This window comes from Hippichthys cyanospilos, chromosome 7 (genome assembly GCF_059441005.1).
Source record: "Hippichthys cyanospilos isolate Australia breed blue-spotted pipefish chromosome 7, RoL_Hcya_1.0, whole genome shotgun sequence".
In the NCBI taxonomy this organism is placed as follows: domain Eukaryota; kingdom Metazoa; phylum Chordata; class Actinopteri; order Syngnathiformes; family Syngnathidae; genus Hippichthys; species Hippichthys cyanospilos.
The window spans coordinates 20,242,982-20,264,922 of record NC_142375.1 but is presented as its reverse complement, the minus strand read 5'-3'; the positions used below and the strand labels follow the sequence as shown (position 1 = coordinate 20,264,922).

The 21,941-nt window shown below is 41.3% G+C and overlaps 1 protein-coding gene across 2 annotated transcripts in view; it reads left to right on the top strand.

Annotated features, from left to right (window-relative positions):
- The first annotated feature begins 323 nt into the window (after positions 1–323).
- Positions 324–21,941, top strand: part of cxxc4 (CXXC finger 4) — a 34,767-nt gene continuing 13,149 nt past the window's right edge. Inside the window, exons 1-2 of one of the 2 annotated variants that reach the window (XM_088418497.1) lie at positions 324–680; positions 1,922–2,851. In XM_088418497.1, coding sequence (XP_088274623.1) covers positions 2,027–2,851 — 825 coding nt within the window. In that variant the 5' untranslated portion in view covers positions 324–680; positions 1,922–2,026. Of the gene's footprint in view, positions 685–1,921; positions 2,852–21,941 lie in introns of both variants that reach the window. The other variant, XM_088418496.1, reaches the window with a different exon arrangement.

The following is a 21,941-nucleotide window of genomic DNA, read 5'->3' as shown; positions in this document are numbered from 1 at the left end:
TAGTGTGTGTGTGTGTGTGTGTGTGTGTGTGTAAAGCTTGATTTTAGAGTTGGACCCAGATCCTCAGAGGCATGGTGCAAACTCCTAACCATGCTGCCTCTATATCCCTTCCTCATAATTAAATTATTATAGATAAAAATAAGCCAATGTGCAGGTGCTCATATATGCCCCTGCACGCGTTGAGCCATCCCCCGCCCCACCCCCTACGTGTTTCTATAGTAATTTCCAGCCAATGATCAGTAGGTGTCCGCATCCCCGCGTCCTCACCTCAGCACCAATCAGCCACACACAGCGACAAGCGGCAAGCAGCGGCGGTGGAGCAAGCAGGCAGTCAGGCAGGCGGACAGACACGCGCAGACGCACACCACAAAGCTCGGGATCAGGACGCACAGCAACTCCCACTCCTCCAACGAGCGCGGCGTTATTTTCAAGCGGGGAGAGAAAAAAAAACAACATTTATGCCTGCACTTTCTTGTAAGAAAGTCACTCCCTACAAGAAGATGGCTCTTTTGTTTTGAGCGTCTTTTGGAGTCTGCGCGTCTCTTCTTCTGGGTTTTTTTTGTTTTTTTTTTCTTCTTCTCCTACCTCTACGCCGCGCCGCACGCATCTCTCAGCGGTAATGTGCGTTTGCACAGCCGCGGGCTGCTAGCGCCTCGGGAGCTCGTCGCAACGGGAACCTGGTAGGTAGGTGAAAGCGCTCTACTATCCTGTTCCGCACTTTAAAACGGAATCATTCAATCTTTTGTAAGTGTCGCTGAAAAGTCACTCGGACAACTGAATGCAAAAAAAGAATCGGGACATATCTTTTCTTTATTGAATATGTTTTCTCCAGAGCGGCGCGTATGCGTTGGACGTGTCTATCTCGCTAAAGTTTGTTTACAGGCTGGAAATCAATGCCAGCCAGACTTGATTGCCTTTGGGCCCCTCGTGTTGTGCTCCACGGGTGAATTGATTAAGTAATAATCACCCCGAGGAGGGCTGATCATTAGGCGGAGGAGGCGGTTCTGTTTACCGCGTGCTCGGCGGACGATTTTGCACGTCATGTCAGCGTTGAAACCCCTATGGGGTATGGGGAAATTATAAGCCGTTTTTTCCCGCATTCCCCAAAAAAGTAGACATTTGTGATTATGAGAGATCAGATCAAATTGGATATATGATAACTTCTCAGCGTTTGTAACCATATGGAGCCATCTTGAGCTCCGCACGTGGTGATTATAATGTATTTCGGAGACTTAGAGCCACGGGAGTGATTTGAATCGCCTTTTAGCGTCCCGGCAATGGATCAGCTTTGCCAATTAAGAGGGAAGGCAAAGCGAGGGGGTGAAAAAAAAATAGGTAATGGAAGCAGGGCTGGATGTGTCTAATGGGGCTTTTATCTGTGGAAACCAAATCCAGACAGACTGGGGTGAGAGATAGAGGAAATGAAGCACACACATACACACGCAGACCGGATGACACTAGTTGGCCCATGATCTGGATGCAAATTCCCTAGTGGCTTTTGCGATTATGTCATTAGGGAAATGTACCAGGTGATTTTTTTTTAGAGGTTGGGCAAAGGAAGATTGTGATGCACGGATAACCTTCTTGGCTTCTCAAGTAGTTGATTTATAATAAGCGTAAGTTGCGGGAATGAGGTAAGGATCTCTGTTTTGCGGCTTCTCCGGTCTCGTAAGTTTAAAAATAAAGACATAAGATGAAAAGTATTCAACTTTATTGCAAAGGAGTTGGAAGGAAAAAAAAAGTACCACGACAACATCGGCATGTTTTGAAGCACGGTAATGCGTATCTCCGCGGTAATGACTTTGAAGATCAGGCCCAGCTACGGTAGTCGCGCCGTCTTTGTTTATACACCGCGAATTGACGATACTCGAACGAAGAAAAACCGGATGCGTAACTGTTGTTCCTTTCCTCCCGCTTTTAGTGCCGGACCGGATAGTACAGGATGGTACGACGCTGCCGGTAAGCATCTGGAGTTGGACAAAGGCCGGAGTCACCTCGCTTATACGCAGACAAGCCCTCCTCAGCCATGGCTAACCTAAGCAGCGCGCTTTGCATCGAGAACGGACAAAACGCGGACGTGTCGCTCTTACAAAAGGATAATCTCCAGGATGGTGGATTAAGCCAGCTTTTGGATTATAACGCCGAAATGGAAAGGTACCGATCTTTTGCCAACTTTTACAAAACCAACGGGGCGTTCCCACAAACTGCCAAGATCGCCCGCATTACGACGCCCATTTTCCCCAGCGCCAGGATCGGCATGTCCCCTTGGAACTGCGATAACGCCATGCTTTGGGGGAGGAAATCAGCGGCAATAAACCCTAATAGGACCAGCATGCATAGAAATGAGTCCCAGAGGCCGGGGAAGCCTGGCGTGCCGCCAGAGACGCTGCAAATGGCAAATAATAATTTCCTCTCTACCTTATCCCCCGAACACTGCAGACCTTTAGCGGGAGAATGCATGAACAAGCTGAAATGCGGCGCTGCCGAAGCAGAGATAATGAATCTCCCCGAACGCGTTGGAACTTTTTCAGCTATTCCGGCTTTAGGGGGCATCTCATTACCTCCCGGGGTCATCGTCATGACAGCCCTTCACTCCCCCGCAGCCTCGGCAGCCGTTACAGACAGTGCGTTTCAAATTGCCAATCTGGCAGACTGCCCACAGAATAATTCCTCGGCATCGAGTGGAAACCCGGCAAAGAAGAAGAGGAAAAGGTGTGGGGTCTGCGCGCCCTGCAGGCGGCTAATCAACTGCGGCGTCTGCAGCAGTTGTCGGAACCGCAAAACGGGCCACCAGATCTGCAAGTTTAGGAAATGCGAGGAGCTGAAGAAGAAGCCCGGCTCGTCGCTGGAGGTGAGAACCGGGGCCCGGCTTCCCCATCTTTTGTTATTATCCCCGTGCACGCCCAAGCGTTAACCTTTTCATCCGGTCACGTTCTAAGCCCTCGAAAATTGTTTCCATGCCCACCCATGCCTGAACATCCCCCCGGCTTCTCAAATCTGCCTACCCGCCTAGCCTAATTGGCAGTAATTAGGGGTGTTTGTGCGAAGCGCAAGCTGAGCTTGGCTCAGACACCCCTAATTGCTGCCAGTCAGACTGGGGCTGGAACATATCCGAACAACCCGGCGCTTGGCTCGCCTCCAAGCGGGGCTGGGAAATGGTTTTCAGCAGAGAGCTATCCCTCTCGGCACCCGGTCATTTTAACCAATTATGGAAACCGTCTCTGGACGGGGGGAATCGATATCCCGCAAAGCCTCGGCCCCTGACCGCCGAGAGATGCTGAAAGCGATGGCAGGACTGCTGATGGCGTTTCTCAAAACGCCTCCCGACTCCAGCCTCGGTGGAGCAGTGAGTACGTCGGACCCCGTTTGCTTGCTCTGTATTCGGGCGTCACGTTACATGACGTACGGCGTGAATTTGGAGTATATATGCTCAGTGGTGAAGGTGAATCGCTTTGCGCCTTGGAAACAGAAGCGCCAGGGAAAGTCCGGCTTAGAACTACATTCGATTTTGACATTGACGTTGTTTTGATGTATCCTGAAACGATGAAACGATGTGGATTCTTCATATACAATGCTCTGTTCCTAAGGCGCCATTGTAAACCGAAGTCCTACATGAGTCGGGACGTGGCTTGGTGTTCTACTAATTTACTAACATACAGTAGTTGTAAAAGCACAATGAACAGTAAACTTTGCGTGAAATACAGTTCCAGATCATGAAGATACCGACCAAAAAGGCTTTTGGCTCACCTTTTTGTTTACTCGTGGCCGCTAACCACTAAATGCTAAATCACAGAACTCCATGTTTATACTCTCATAGTCTCTTACGAACTTTATGTATATACATACATAATCACTTAAAATGATGGTCTTTAGATTGGACATTGTTTATTATACATGTGTTGTTGTTGTTGGTATCTGTTATGATTTCACAATTGGCTAGCATAACATTCAAAGCTAATGCTTATATACACATAAATGACTACACTATTAGAAAAGGTTTTACGGACAATGTTACCTGTGCTCATTGACTCAATTACATCATCTTGTATGCAGGGGTGTGGTCATCATTTCAGAATTTGGTGTGAGTTAGCAATTTAGGACTGGTGGTTTTAGTTGCAGTTCCTTATGGCCTCAGGGTGAGGCATAGGGAAGAAATAGTTGCTATTGCTTCTATCTCTGTTTCCTGGAACCATTTGGGGTTTAAGGCGATTGGTTGGCACAATGCGCCCGAGGTCTGGTCCCCACAGACCGAAGTCCTAAAGGACCTAAGGTAGGCTCCACGTAGACACTTACAGCACCTGGTGTTCCCAGGTGGCCTCGGATCCAACTATTGACCAGGCTTGACCCTGCTTAGCTTCCAAAATTGGAACATTCTCAGGGTAGTGTGGCTGTAAGCGCCTAATTTAGGAGTATGTTAACCTTTATCGGCAATTTATCATCCTGGTAAAAAACAACACAAAGACATTTAAGCGTTTGCCCAATGGCAACACTCAAGGGGTAGGAGAAATAGTTTAGGAAATGTTCAAAGGAAATAGAATTGTTTTAATGGGTGAAAGTATTTTTGGGGGCGAGGATTGCATAGTCAGAAGGTTTCATTTGTAGGGTTGGACCCTACAATGTATGCATTTGCTAATACGCCATAAAAAAACATCGATCCTGAAATGAAATATGAGCTTTTCTCCCAAATATTACACTGAACCTATTTTACATTGATGTTTTTCTTGGGAATTATAAATTCAAGATCATTTTTTCGCCTCGAAGGTCAACCGTTATCACCATCATTTTACCTTGAAGAAGTAAATGACAAGATTGGGAGACATTTTACTTCCTGTTGAATCAAAGTGCGCCTAAGCTTTGGACTTTCTTTGGCTGAAAGTTCTTTTAGTTTGCCGGCTGTGATGTTTACATGCATCACATAATTAAAAGTGGGATAATGGCAGCACCAAGGTTTATGCGTTACTATAAAATGTTCCTCTTGTGGGTTGCAGCTTGGGATTGTACATCACATAGGGGGCAATTGCAAGCTTGTGTACAAACAGGTGTCTCAAACAGATGTCCGGGAAGTCAGTATCACCGTGCCTTTTAACGCAAGGACACATTCTCCAAGACAAATCCAAACTCGCTTTTAAAATCACACATAGTAAATTTCACTAATTCCAGATCATGGACTTGCAGTAATTACACTTGCGCATCTTCCGTTTCTGCAAATCTGTTGCAAGGTGTAAAGGAGGAGTGGGGGAAATTTTGGGGGGGTTAATAAATGTCCTGTGGATTTTTATATCAGTTCTTTTAAGGTGTTACTCAAGTCGCAAGGTGGCGCGAATACCTGAAAACAACATTATGTGTATCTTGGTGAAAATGTATCTATGATCGCAGATGTAATATCCCTGAAAACCGCTAATTAGAGGAGGGGGGTGTCCCATGACAATAGTTACACCGGTCACCACAAATTTGGGTTGACGTTTATCCTGACAGGAGGAGCCACGTATGAAATGGATCAGGAAATTGCTCGTTTTGGCTCAAAGCAGCCATTTTTGGACTAATTCCATGACTCGAACTTTTAATAGGGAATTCACCAGAATAAGCCCTAATTGGAAGCAATATCCTAGACAGATGGGCAATGCTAAATAGCCATCTGATGTGGGCTTCATATTGTGCCTTGGCCCTCACTAATGGCCACAAGACATGCGCTGTACGTATCGTAAACAAGCGGGCATGAGCCATGGATGCTACGTTGGTAGCATGCCTTATATGGGAAAATTGCGAATCTGTAAATGGTTTTCGTTTGGTGTTTTGGTGTATTTATGGAGTAGGATGGCCGTGTTAGTGTTTTATACCCTTGATTTTTTTGAGAACCCTCCAATGTCTTCTATTTACTTTATTTGCTAACAGTGGGAACCAAATTTTAACCTTAGTGATATGTTATGTGTGAAACTGACCCGAAGTTCATGTTGAATGTAGTTTTTCAGTATTTCTCCTTAGCTTATATGCTGTACAATCAACATAACCTTTAACATTGCATTTTGTTTTCTTTTTATCGTGTGTGTTTTTTTTTTTACTTTATGAGTGGGTTTTCAGTTTTTCACATTTTTGGATAAATTTACACATAATCTTCTTGAGGAATCAGCATAAGTTTCACCGATTAAAACAAAACATTGAACTTGGATTTTACACATTTTGGATGCATTTGGTGACTAAATAGGTCAAACAACTTGCAAACAAACATAATAGAACGGTTAAAACAGTATTGTATTCATGTTTTAAAGATTAAATTACCATTTCGATGATCCAAAACCCTCCAAAGTTGACAAGTTTATGTATTATGGTGATAATGCATGGAGTCCCCAACACTGCCGCAACAGCCTAAAACTTAAGATTCAGTCCCAAACTTAAAAGTTAGCTCGGAGCATCAATTTACGGAAATGAACAGAAAATTGACGGGACATCTCATTCAGAATAAGACGCGCAACAAAAATATCAATAAACCATGAACAAAATTCAACAGGTAATCATCCATTTTGTTTGCAGCAGCTATTTAGGACAAATTTTTTGGAGATCTACACAGGAGCGAGGGCTCGTTCATCTCTGTTTGCAGCTTCAGCCGTTTTTACAATTGGATGACGGGTCGTATGGAATGCTTTCGGGGGCAATAAGTTGCTTTTCCCTTGTCTCGAAAGAGCATAACCCTGTCTTGTCAGAATTATTTACACTTGACTGGCTTTCTGGTGCCAAAATAGACGAAGGAAGCAAACTTATCCTGTCAACAGTGACAAAGTGTTCAACCGCCGCGCTCCGGCTAAATACCCGAAGACACACAAACCTTCTCGCCTCATCTACCTTGTTGCCTTGCGAGCGACGATAAGCGACTGGCAGCCAGTTAGATTTGGCTGTCAGCGTTTCCCACACATGGGAATAACCCCGAACTAATTATATCTTAAGCAGCGGTTGGAAAAATGCAAATCAGAATTTTACTCACACCCCTGAAATCGGAGAGCCAATTTAATCTAATACCCCCTTTAATTTAGCGCGCTAATGCAAGGCCCTCGAGAGTTGCCCCGTGTCACCGCCGCGGCGTTCGTCGGCACGTTCCCGCGCTGTGCTAGTAGGATGGATTAGCCTGGCATCAGAATCTCATCTAACCTAACGTCGCCCATGCAGCTATTCCTTCGCTTAGGAGCAAAGGTCTCCCATTATCATTTTACGTGCCGCCGTACGCGTGCCGGGGTCGGTCTGGGTTTAACTCAAATTTTATGTCCAAATGGAGTCTCACGAATCGGCCTCGGCGCTGGCTTGAATGTGAAATGTACTTTTAGTAGCCTGTGTTGACGTAATGGCGCAATCGGCCCAGCTTGGGTAAAACTACACCGATTCCGGTGAACGGTTGTCAGGAAGTCATTTTGGACTCGAAAGAAAGCTTCAATTAAGTTTGTTCCGACCCTTCGGGTGTGTCCGTTCTTAATTGTGAACTAGACCTCCAGCATGGTTAGCAAAGGTTATTTTCAAAGTAGAAACAAGTTTCTCCGTACAATGAAATCCTTTGCCGTCCACACGAAAGTCGGAAAAATAAGTACTATTTAGGACCGAAAAAAGAAAAAAAACTGAGAAAAACTCCATTTATGTTCATTTCTCAGGAATGCCAAATAATTGATCACAATAATAACTTCCAAATATGAGAAATGAAGCCACCACATACCAAACAACGACTCATGCTTGGAGGGTTAATCTGCTTAACTATCATCTAATGTCAGTGGCATGCTTATAATGCTGTAAATACAGGGCGTCCGCCCTAAAAAAACAGTCTTTTTGCGCGATGATTACTGATATATGGATACGGGCAAATAGGAGGGGGCCACTTGGTGAAAACACAAATTTTAAAGGGACGTGTAAAAAGGATGGAAGACGAAGGTGATGTCAAAGTCAGTCAAGTGGTGTCAGTTCATTTTTTGCACTATTTTCTATGAATTTCACAGTTTTGACACATTAATTTATATTATCGTTTATTATTACATTTCAATGCAAACGTCTCACAATGGGGCTTGCGAGACCTGTGGAGTTAAAAAAAAAAAATTGACCTTAGGTTTTAAGCACATTGTTTCTTTCTGTTTGACGAACACAGAAAAGCTAAAAATTAGAAAATTTCAACACCCCATTCTATTTGTTTAAATCCATTGAGTTAAATGTAAGCAAAGATTATTTTTTTTCCGATTATCCTCACTAGACCTGCAGGCTTGCTGGGGCCTATCCCAGCTGGCACGAGCTGGGATACACCATGAACTGGTTGCCAACCAATCGCAGGGCACGGTGGAACGAATCACCATTCACACACCCAATCACACTTAAGGACAATTTCGAGTGCCCGATGCATCTGCCATGCATGTTTTTCGAGTGTGGGAGGAAGCCAAAGTTACTTGGCGAGAACCCACACAGGCTTGGGGAGAACATGCAAACTCCACACAGGAAGGCCAGAGCGAGGTGGATTTGAACTCGGATCCCTCTAACTGTGAGGCGGACGTGCTAACCACTCTTCCACTGAGCCGCCTAATTAATAGTAATTAAAATAATACAAACAATATTTTATGGTATAAATACATAAATTTGTCAAAAAAAACACAGGCAAAATGTATGCAGTAGATTTAAGCACTAAAAGGTGTAGAATTTTTGAACTTTTGAACATTTACTTTTTTTAACAAAGTCGACATCAAGGGCTGAAAAATTCCTCAAACGCCGCTGAAGTGGTTTTTGAAATTACAAAATAATTTCATATTGGAAATCGTGAACATTTTAAAACGGTAAATTGATTGTCCCAATTGAAACATTGGCATTCGGTTTTAAAATAAAGTTGTATCACAACATTGAAACGATAATACATTCAAGTAGCAAGCTTTAGCTTGCGGTTATCGCTAATGGCTAGCTCGCTAGATGCTAACGCTAATGCCTAACACTTGATTCCACTTTCAGCCTCGAGTCCTTGAAAGTTTTCTAACTACCGTCTTCAATTATGTTCCTACAGTTTGAGAGCACATATTGTCGCCTATCACTAGCTTATGCTAGCGCATTATGAAAACACTTTTATTATTAATATGAAATAAGTAAATAAGTACTATGCTCTCATAAAACTGTGTTTTCCTATGTCACTGCACAAATACGTGAATGAGAATTTGGCGCATTCAAGGCTTTGCTGTAATTTTGGTCAGTTTGTTGGGGAATTTTTCACTTTTGTTAGCGGTAAAATGTTTATACTAGACGTATTAAAAATGCAGAAATGTCAACATTTATGACGTTTCTATTAAAAATGTTCAAATAATTTACTGCGTGAATTGTAAATCTGGTGTAACCTGAAAAAGGGCCTGTAAGTGTTCACTCATAAAACATGATGAGCCAAAACACTGTCAAATATCGCCAACTGACCCATAAATTAATGTTCAAATGCAAACGACATCTAATATTTTTTTGGTTTTGTTTTTTTTGGTGCTTCTGAACTCATCCTTTGCCTGTCCTATGGCTTCAAGTAGTAACAGGCCTTCCCACACCAAGCGACAATTTAAATTCAACCTTCAGTCGCACTTTGAAGGTTACACCTTGCATGCATAATTTATTTGTTTTTCAAGGTTTTTGGCTTTTGAGTGACGCCGGCAGACCTGGATGCGCTCCAGCGAAAATGCAAAAAGCAGACTGTTATTCATTTCCAAATGGATTTTTATCATAGAAATTGATTCCATAGGCACCTCGGATTGATTGATTGCTGGATGGACGGATGGATTGTTGGATACGTCAATAAACTTAATTCATTCTCAACGTATAGGGATATTAAATACGCGATATTCATATTCATTTTTTCGGTTTCATCAGTTTTTTACATATATATATATATATATATATATATATATACATGTATACATGTTTTTTTTTTTGCACTTTTTTTTCTCATGATTTGAGCCCTGCGGCTTATAGTCCAGTGCATCTTATCTGCAGGTTTTTTTTTTGTTCTTTTTTTGCTAGCCACCAAGAGACAATACACCGGTAAAGCAAGAGCGTGTTTCTGTTCAATGCGTCAAATATGAAATATAACTGAAAAGATGAGTTTCTCTCTCTCTCTCTCTCTCTATATATATATATATATATATATATATATATATATATATAGAGAGAGAGAGAGAGAGACAGAGAGAGAGAGAGAGAGATGTATATATATATATATATATATATATATATATATATATCCCAGAATAGAAGCCACACCTTTTTTCTCATGATTTGAGCCCTGCGGCTTATAGTCCAGTGCAGTTTATCCGCATTTTTTTTTGTTTTTTGTTTTGCTAGCCTCCAAGCCTCCATATATATATATGTATGTATATATATATATATATATATATATATATATATATATATATATAGAAAGACAGAGAGAAAGAGAGAGAAAGTGTGTGTGTGTGTGTGTGTGTGTGTGTGTGTGTGTGTGTGTGTCCTATTTTGGAACTTAAGGTTGGCAGAATGGAGGACAAAGCACACACATCGGGTTGCGCAGAATTCAGCAAAATGTCAAAGGCCGGCAGCGTTGAGTCACGTGCATGGAAAACGCACAGAATCCAAACACACCCCACCCCCACCCCCACCACCTCCCATCCCAGCGGGTTCCTTTGTGTCATGTTGATATGACGACGTGAAATGAGCGCCGCGTGAAGGTGGCACGTCTGCACGGAAGCCTTTTTGCTTATTGTGGCAAGGGAAAAAAAAAAAAACCGGAAAAAAAATGATAGGAAAAGCGGGACCTTGAGGAAAATAGCTGAGATTCAGCCTCTTAATGAGAGCGAGGGCGACGGCGGCGGCGGCGGCGGCGGCGGGCCAGGTCTAATTTGTTGTAGGTGTGCTCGGAATAGATAAAGACCAATCTGTAGCCTTCGCCTCCCCTCCTCCCCCGAACCTTTACCTCCCCCCTTGGCCGATAACACCGAGCGCTCCCAGCCAATCTCTTTGGGCGGAGGGAAAAACCGCACGCGGAAAAAGCCCGAGGGAGCGAAGACGGCCTTTATATTTTCATACTTAGCGGGTTTATTCGAGCTTTAAAACTGCAGATTAATTCGGAGCGAGTGGGACGAGGTGAGGGGGGCGCGGCGCTGAGCATCTCAACCTAAAGGGCAACCTTAAGCCCCCGTCAGGACAATAGGACCTCGCCGTCGGAACCGCCGTGCCTTAATTAAAGGCGTACCCCCCTCCTAGCAAATGTTCCGTCAGCTTCCATAGGTGCCAAGAAAGCTGTCGTCCTCAGGCGAGCCCTTAAAGAATTCATCCCTTTTTGCCGCCGCCAATTAGGGACAAAGCGTAATCGGAGGCGTCCGGATGATGCCCTCGCATTACGCGGCCCGTCGTCTCGCTCTGCCCTTGTGTGATTTAACATCCCTGCTTCAGTGGTGACACAGAACTCATTGTCATTGTCTTTATGAGGGGAGAGAGAGAGAGAGAGAGAGAGAGAGAGAGAGGGTGGGGGGTGGGGGGCAAGCCAGGGCGGAAGACGGACAAGCGTGAAAAGAGCAGGTGCGGCGAGGACGTTAATGTGTGGCGCTTTTAAATTTTAAACAGACGGCGGTAAATTATTGATGCCGACTCCGGCGGAGAAGTTAAAAGGTATCTCGTCATTATCCAGGGGCGAGGGAGGGAAAGAAAAAACCCGGGTGAACGCGCAGCAACGCCTCGGGGAACAAAGTGTTTTAACACTCCTCAAAATGTGATTGGTTTGTTTTGAATATACGCGTTTATTGAAGGTTTTCCGTCGGGAATTCGGAATCAAGACGCGCTCTATGCAGACGACTATTTGGTGGCTTACGCGACAATAAACTCACCATGAATAATGCAAAAAAACGGAAGTAACTGATGACTCCCCAACCCACAAAATTGTTTTTCTAATGACCTATTTTGCCTACTTTATTATTTGCTCTATTTTGTGGAATGTAAGTCTGCTCGGAGTGAACGGAATAAGAATTTCACTGTGTAGCGTTATTGTGCATATGACAATAAAACGTTTGAATCGAGAATTAAAAACACGACACACCCTATCCACACTACTATGTGGTGGCTTACACGACAGTAAACTCACCACGAATAGTGCAAAAAATATTAAGTAATTGATGACTCCCCAAGCCCCAAAATTGTTTTTCTAAAAACCTATTTTGCCTACTTTATTATTTGCTCTATTTTGTGGAATGTAAGTCTGCTCGGAGTGAACAGAATAAGAATTTTACTGTGTAGCGTTACTGTGCATATGACAATAAAACTTTTGAATCGGGAATTAAAAACACGACACACCCTATCCAGACTACTATATGGTGGCCTACACGACAATAAACTCACCACGAATAGTGCAAAAAATGTAAGGAATTAATCACTCCCCAACCCCCAAAAATGTTTTTGTAATTACCTATTTTGCCTACTTTATTATTTGCTCTATTTTGTGGAATGTAAGTCTGCGTGGAGTGAATAATATCAGCATTTTATTGTGCAGCGCTACTATGTATATGACAATAAAACTGTTGAATCTAGAATCTATTGGAATAGTTTGAATGCAAGATAACCCCCAAATATTATCCGAATATCCTAGAATATTACGAATGAGATAAGACACAAATCCCACAAAATGAGAACTCGTGAGATACAGTCTACGAAAATGAGACTTTGGCAAAATTAGCACTTTTAAATAACGCCCAATATACATTTTTGCTTTTCCGGGAAGAATTTCAAAATAAAATTGTACCAAGGCTAGCGTTGCTTGCTAGCACCCTCCGTTGGTGCATGAATGTTTGTGCGAATGGTTGAACGTGAGCATTTGTAAAGCATTTTGAACAGGATGTGCGATAAAAGTTGACTCCGTTTATCATTTAATGACCGTGCTTTTGTTAGAAACGTCCCCCTTGCCGTCATGGCTGCCCTGTAGGCATGTCTTATCTAATCTATACGTACGTAAAGGAGAATAAAGAACAGTAATGCTGTATTCGCTCCAAGTAGTCTAAACCTGGTTAATATCGTATTCGTGGATCATAGGAATTAAGCCACAAAATCCATGTTTTTATCCATCTCGGGGCGGCCATTTTGTCACTAGCTGTCGCCTGATAATGACGTCACAGTTCCTTAGAGCTCATGTAACAAGTGTAGCTCGCCTGTTTCCTGCGTTAGGTCATGTGACATTGGTAAGCCGTGATTGATTGATGGCGTGATTGGTGAGCTCTGAATAAATTTAATTTTCAGTGCGCAGCAGAAGCAAAATGGCCGCCTGCGAAGATGAATAAGGAAATGGGTGGATTTTGCCACTCAGCTCATATTCCATAAATACTATTTTACACAGGTTTAGACTAGTAGGGCTGCAAAGAACAATATTTGAAAGAAAATTTTTGTTACCCATCATCATGCATCAGGCTTACTGTTGTTTAAAACGAATATATCTCCAATAAATGCCTCCCAGCATCATTTGCCTCGAACAACAATTCTATGAAATGGCCTCTCCCAGCCATTACCGTGATTTCTATTTCAATTATTTCCTTACCGTACTTCCATAAATTGCGGCATCTAACTCAATTGATTCCTTATTATGTCCGTTTGGGCAAATAAATGCCTCCCCCCAAATAAACATCTTCGTCTTAGAGGTTGGAATGGAACACTCTTGTCACGTAATCGCCAAAAACATGTCTAGCCTCCATGTATATATTTATACAAAATATATTCCTCCCCTCCAGTATATACTAAGGACAATAATTCCATATTTCTCCAAAAAAAAACACAATTCTGCCTTAATCAAGAATTACTACATAAACGCCTGACTCAAATCGCCTAGTGAAATAATTCAGGAAAATACTTGAGTAAAAACGCCACGTTGCTTTCTAATTTTATTCTTTCGTACCCGAAAAGGCTTCAGTGAACAAATCCTAGCGAGGAACGACTTTGTTGGTTCAAAGGACAACGGCGCGAACGCAGAGAGTGTCATCCGGCGACGCTTGCCGAGGTGAAAGTGAAATCTGTGAGTGACAGCCGGAGACGGCGATATAAATCGGCCAATGTGGGCTTTTTTTTTTTTTTCTTTTTTTTTCCGCGTCTCCATTTCTGCAAGTCAAATCCTCTCGCATGCCGCCACCTCCTCTATTGTGGCTCTTCTCGCGCATTATGAATATTTCATGGCAAGCATCTGACACCATGCCCAGAAAGATATTTCAGGTTTTTTTTTTTTTTTTTTTACCCTTCCCCCACTTCTCGCACCCCCCCTGACAGAAAGCCCGAGGTTAGAGCACGTCACTGAGGTGTGAAGTGGGGCTGCGGCCCCCAGGCAATGGATAGGATTTACGATGATCATCAGGTGGATATTTCCTTCGCTCTTTTCCCCTCTTTTGTCTCCCGCCGCTAATGAACTATTGAGACGTTCGCAGTTTGTTGTCGCTCGTCAAAGATATTTGCTTGAGCGGTGTATGATTTCAGTCCAACTGAGAAGCCCCCCCCCCCCCCCCCCCCCCCCCCCTCCTCCCTTTCCGATGAGGTAGAATGACTCAGCACAGGAGTGGGGTTCTTGTTTAGCCTCAAAACTAGCTTAGCATGCTGGTGTTAGCCACTAGCGAAAGTTGGCTTGTTTGTAGTACCGGTAATGTTTGTTGTTTGTTTAATTTAAGTCCTTGTGTAAAACAACGACCGTATTTTCTGTACCATTAGGCGCAAATAAAACACAGTAATTTTCTAAAAATTGATGGTGCATCGTACACAGAGTACAAAGTCCCAAAATCGCTGTGAACGCTACTGTTACCTCGAAACTAGCAAAGACTGCTAATGTTAGCTACTAGTGAAAGTTGGCTTGTTACTAACTGGTTAGGTTTGCGGTTTGTGGAATTTGTGGCCTGATGTTAAAAAAAAAAACAAAAAAAAAAAACAACAAAACCCTTTTCCGAACCTTAAGGTGCGAATAAAAGGCGCCACCTAGCTTTTGAAAAAAAAAAAAAAAAATGTGAACTCAGCACAGGACATAAACCTTATATATACTGTAAATAAATAAATAAATATATATATATATATATATATATATATATATATATATATATATATATATATATATATATATATATATATCCCACAGTTTTTTGTAAAACGCTGTAACCCTAACAAACAAAACCTTCGTAAACACATCCAGAAAAAATCTGATATTTAGGATTTTCTAAAACATCGAGTTATAATGTTCATTTACCCCAACGTGCAGATGCCCAAACATGTTCATAACCCAACATAGTCATACCTCAATGTGTTCATTCCCCAAGCAGCTCTAGTTCCATTTTATATCTTCACGATGAAACAGTTATCATATAATAATTGATATTTGATATTATTCCGTTTATAAGTGAATACTTCATCATTTTATTGCTCGCTATCCTTCCGTTTAATTTTAAATGTCATTGAGTCGCTATTTCTAAGTTTATCTTATTTTGTTTTAAATTGAACCGTTTTTTTTTTTTTTTTTGCTAACCTTTACCGTCACACCCTAAGAGATTAACTAATGACACCGTTAATGTTAACGATGGCGTCATAAAAGTTAAGAGTGTTTAATTGTCATCATTAGGCATTGCTGGTGTCAGTATTTGATGGGATGATAACCTTGAGCAAAAACCACATGGTTAGGTTTTGTTGTAATCTCGCAGTTATGTTTGTAAACTATTATTTTGAAATGTTTTTGGAATCACTAACAGTTTTTTTCCTTCTTTTAATTGAACCTGAACTATTTTTGAGTGATGCTGGAATGTAATATTGAAAAATCTATTTCCAATTAATTACAAATTTTCAAAATCAGGAACAAATTGCCGGTAACGCATTGAGTTGGAAAAACAAAATGTGAAATGATGGGAACATTTCGCATCACAATTGTAGAGACCACATTTTTTTTTTGATGAATTTATGAAAAAATCCAGTGGCACAGTCCTAAGCATTATGTACACTTGTACTATACAACAAAAGTCAAAGCACTAGCATAATAATATTAAAGTACATTAAAAAATATGAAAATTGGACTTCAGTAGCACCAATCATATCAGGTTCAATCTTTGAAAGACAAATCAATAAAATATGAAATAAAAAGAAAAGATTACAAAAAATGTTAATGATACTGCCAGTAAAAATATATGAATAATATGGAATAGTATCAGGAGAATATATATATATAAATGGTGGGGCAACATGTACGAATATTAGGGAAAAAACAGAGAGAAAGAAAATATAAAGAATATTTATTATGAGCAGCTGAAAATATACAGATATCAAAAGATACAGACTTTTAAATTGTATTGATTTATTGAAAATTTTGTAATTTTCGAAAAAAAATACGTTAGCCAAAATAGCACACAGTTTGTGGGGAAAACATGTACAAATATTAGGGAAAAAACACAGAGAAAGAAAATATAAAGAATATTTATTAAGAGCAGCTGAAAATACACAGATATCAAAAGATACAGACTTTTAAATTGTATTGATTTATTGAAAATTTTGTAATTTTCGAAAAAAATACGTTAGCCAAAATAGCACACAGTTTGTGGGGAAAACATGTACAAATATTAGGGAAAAAACACAGAGAAAGAAAATATAAAGAATTTTTATTAAGAGCAGCTGAAATTATACAGATATCAAAAGATACAGACTTTTAAATTGTATTGATTTATTGAAAATTTTGTAATTTTCGGAAAAAAAAAAAAAGTTCACCAAAATAGCACACAGTTTGTGGGGAAAACATGCATCTTTTTTCGAAATAAAAAAAAATGTGTGAAATTTATAAACATTAGACAATGTTATGTCTGTTTTTCACAACAAAACAACAACATTATTGGCGAAAATACAGAATAACTAACAAGAAGAAAAATACTCGGAAAATAACAAAGTATTACATTATGACAAAAGTAGTACATATTTACAATCCACAAATATTGGTAAAAAAAAATCTGTTTTCTATCTCTACATTTTCCATCTTTCTTTTTTTGATTTCCTGTTCTTTCATTCACAAGACGGGTGATTACTCCGATTCTGAGAAATGCTTAATATAAAACAGTATTCAAGGGAATTAAAAATTAAAACCGTAAAACAAACTGCTATTTTCAAACCACGCTTTTGAGGGAAACCCTTAACCAATTCTCGCCTCGTATTTATCCAAAGTCCTCTACGGCTCTATAGACGAGCTAATATCCCAACCCCTACCGGAATTGAATTTTAATTGGGAGCTGGCCCATTCGCACCGCGTCCCAATTGAGTGCCGATCGAGATTTCCTCTTCAGCTGTTTGTCGTCGCAAAGCCTAACCTAAATATTATGTTGATTTACAGTAAATATGCGGCGTTGCGCGTAAAGACCCTCTGAGTTGCGGGGCTCCCGCACAGATGCTGAGAAATCTGCTCCCAAACAAGGCGGCCCCGCTCCTGCTTTGCATTTCAATTTACCGTTTGACTGAAGTTGCGGCGCGTTGCCTCGCTTGCGAGCTTGGTTACACCCACGCGGATTCTGCCTCTGCTCGTCGGCTGTTCAAAGGCCTGCGACTTGGCTGGGAAATTGGGGATTTCCGTAGCGGATCCGAACATCCGACGCGCGTCCGGCACGTCGCTTTACTTTTTACCCGCTCGCGATTGAAGTCCTGACCCGGCGGAGGCAGACTCTGCATTTATTACCTGGGCCCCCAGAAGGATTTAGCGATAACCCCAACCCTTAATCAGGCACGTGGCAATTATGAATACCATCGAAAATGCAATATAATGGACACGCAACTGAATAGGCTGAGAAATCGATATTGAGACGATGACGTGAAAAATACAAACAAAGGGTTAGAAGAAAAATCTTCTCAATAATAAAAGGTGTCCGCAAAGTCTCTTTACAATTCAAACAATTTGTTATAAAGGCAGCTGTTGTAATATTTTAAGTACAGTGCTTAAGATTGTAGAGAATTATTCTCACATGTGTAGAGATTCTTACTCTGTTCACCTCAGTAAACAAAAGACAGCAGCCACGGTGGACGCCATCGTTGTAAACATTATTCGTTATAGTTGACAGTCAAAAAAAAAAAACAATACGTTGCTGCATTCTCCAATTAATTTGCTCTCGATTTGAAAAGATGAGGAAAAAAACACTTTTCCCTGATAGTAGTTTTGTTTGCAATAAACCATGCGTATATTAACTTCACTTTGTTTTGATCAAAATATCATCATCAAATATCAACATATATGGCTGCGTCCTATAAATCAGTGGTCCCCAACCCCCGGTCCGCGGATCGGTACCGGTCCGCGTGGGATGCACCCGAAATAATGTTTTGGAGATGATTTAGTTTAACGGTTCATACGTTTGTGCTTGATCTTTGTTTTTTGGCGCCGCCTCTGGCCGCTGTTGATATTACATACATAGTGGGTTAGGGTTAGGTTAGGGGTTAGGGTTAGGGAGGTTGTTTTGGCATTATTTTCAATGAAAGAAGTGAGCAGACTGAACCTCCGTGCGAGTCCATCCTTGTTTATACACAGGAATATGACAGTAGCTTTTAAGAAGAAAGTGATTCTTGCAAACCAAGAGGACGCTACAAGGTTTGCATGTGGACTTAGAGTGGAGCCTGTAGCTGACCAATCAGGATAACTAGGAGGAAAAAACAGCGTTCACATTTTTTCCCATACTATTTGGTGCGGTCTCGATTATGGGATCAATTTCCGTAAGTAACCCGTAGATTGTGCGCAGCATATTAAAAGGCGCATGTTCAAACATACTAGTCGGCAATAAAATCGAACCTACAAAATGTTCTCTAAATTATTTATTGTCTTCAGTGTACGTACTGTACGTAGTACTAATGTTGTATGATTGGTTTTCCTGCGTGTCATATAATGTACACTGATTGGTTCAGCATTGCTAGCATACTTTATGTAGTGTTGGCTGATTGGTTTATCATTGCTAGCATATGTACTGTGCGCGTTCTTTCCGTTACATCCCAATAAAAGGCTTTTTATTTACACCTTATTGTATGGGAAAATATGATTTGTTTTAACCCTTTCGGAAAAAAATAGACTTTATTAGGTGCATGTTTTTCATTTTTGAGTCATAATCAGGCATATTCAGGATTTTAGAGAAATTTAGGGGTATGTTAGCCAAAGACGCAGATACTTGTGACGTCAGAGGCTGAAGTTCTTTCTGATTGGACATGCCAGAGCTGGAGGTTCTTTCTGATTGGACGGAATTTGGTGACACTACTACCGAGACTTGGCGTATGTATATAAAATTGAATAACTTGATGAATAAAAAATATATTGAGGAAAAATGAAATTTTATTTACCTTTAGAGTGATGTTGCTTAAGCTAGTTACGGCCATATTCCCTAGCGAGGATAACGATTTGTGTGCCTTCATCATATTTCTTGATTATCTCCAGATTTGTTTCCATAGTAACCATCTTCTTTTAACATCACCGGCGATCCCGGAAGCCATAGCTAAATAATCAAACTTCGAATTAAGCACTAAAATGCACAATAAATTTGATTTTGTAAGCACTCACACGCGATCAAGTCATTAGCATATCCGCATCTTAGTGACACCGTGGCGCCGACCAATAGCAGACCAGCATCTTAGGGACGCCGTCACGCCAACCAATAGCAAACCAGCGTATGCAGTGACGCATTTAGTGATGTATGAGCATGGTGAGACTCGCACAGGCGTACGCCCGCACACTGACCGCCAAGTTTGAATTTTGTAATTGTTGTTGATGCCGTAAGGCGGGGTAAATACCGTAACAAGAGGACGAAAAAACTTCGTATTCCACTTTGCAACGTAAGCTAGGGATGCCGTAACCCGGGATAAATACCGTAACAAGAGGACAAATAAACTTCGTATTCCACTTTGCAACGTAAGCTAGGGATGCCGTAACCCGGGATAAATACCGTAACAAGAGGACGAAAAAAACTTCGTATCCCACTTTGCAACGTAAGCTAGGGATGCCGTAACCCGGGATAAATACCGTAACAAGAGGACGAAAAAAACTTCGTATTCCACTTTGCAACGTAAGCTAGGGATGCCGTAACCCGGGGGTCCGCTGTATATTTTAAGTTCTATCGCCGCCATGTTGAGGTTAGATTCCAGATTCCAAAAAATCCCAGCATCCACACGGACTGAAAAAGAAACGCGATTAAATAAACCGAACAGACAGTTGGGAATGAATTAATCCAAGTTTGCGGAACAAATATTTGAATCGAGTCAATGTAGGTCAGCGCTTCTAATAGAGAAAATCTCGCTTACCCCGACTGTCACCTCGCCACAATTCCCTTCTGCTGTTCTTTCCCCTTTAAAATCTGGCGTTAGGCATAACGCGTCGGCGTCTACCTTATTAGGTTCTCTCCCGGAGGAATTAGCTTTCCGAGCAGCCTCGCCCGAGATGCCCCCGCTTGGACAAGGGTGCTTATATAAAGCTAATTGAAATGGAGGCGGGCGCCGACTGGAAGGTGATCTTGACTGCAGACGGCTGCCTCTGACCCAAGGGCGCGTCGGGCCCAGGCTCCCATCTGTGTGGGAAGGGATTTTCCTCGCGTGACAAATTGAAGCGTCGTGGCGTCTGCGAGCCCGTCTCGCAGAAATGACATTCCCCGCGCCTTTCCCTGTGATGTTCGGAATTAGACGCACGCACATTAGCGTCCTCGGCTCCTCTAGCCAAGCTGGCAAATATCCCCCAGATTTTAATGGTAAACTCCTACTGAGCCACATGACAAGCAGACGGATCTCGTGGCTGCACCTCAGCTGGTGATGTCATGTATTCAGCAGGTGTTTCGCCTTTAGCTGCCGATGGAGAACATCTGCCCCGACGTCGGCGAATCGGCTGCGGCCGTAGCGGGAAACAGATGCGTTTGCGTGTAGACCAAATACGGGGACACCCGCCCTTATTCGCCGTTCGGTATTTGTGAATTTGCTCGGTGGTTAAAACCGTTCTTGTGTGCCCAAAAACTCACCTAGTCGCTGTTTTTGCATTCAAGCCAAGGTTGATATAGAACAGAGTTGGGCGACAAACTTTAAGCTGAATAATTTGTCATTTTAAAAGTCAACAATTTTGAAATTATGCAAAATTTTGAAAGATGTTTTACACAGGTGGCATGATGTTGATAAATATCAGTGCATAGCTATACTTTTGCAGCATTTATAAACGGTGATGTAAATAAATGTTTGTTGTTTTTAATACTTTTAATAAAAGAAATGTAACAATCCAGAAAAAAATTTCAATAAATTTTTTTGGGCTATATCGTTCAGCCCTGATATGAAATGACAAGTTTAATCACAAACAACGAGTTAGCAGATTGCCTATTACGGCATTATTCAATGATGCCATTTCTAACCTTGCAAGACCAAATTAATCCTATGTAAAACTCAATGAAAATATTTAATTCCAGAAATTGTACATATTGATGTTATTACATTTCATCAAGCCAATAAATGTGAATATGATGCTCAAAGCTAGTGTAAAATATGACATTTATATGTGTCGCAAGTGGGTGTACTGTATGTGAAGGCATTTATAGTTGTACGTGAGATTTTAAGAGGATTTCTGCATGCAAATCCGATTTCATGTTTTTTATCGTGACGGTTTTCCTTTCAAATTAAGAACATATGAATTGGAACATAAAGCAACTCATTGCTAAATTGCGTTATGGCTCACAAAGCGCATGCCTTTGTTTGCTCCAGTCTTTTATATCTCCTAGAATTGCTGAAATACGCCTAGAAATATCACTATAGATGTAGTTCCGAAGTTTATTTAAATCTTTTTTTAAGGTTTTTGTTTTTCCATCCAAACAAGAATCCTTTGAGGGGGGTTAGGGGGTTACTTGTTTGAAAAAAAATATAAATTTCACATATTTCACACATTACATCATTGAGAACCACATGCAAAAGGGCATATCATCTTTTTTTTTTTTTAATATATCGGAGCTAACCAGTACCAAATG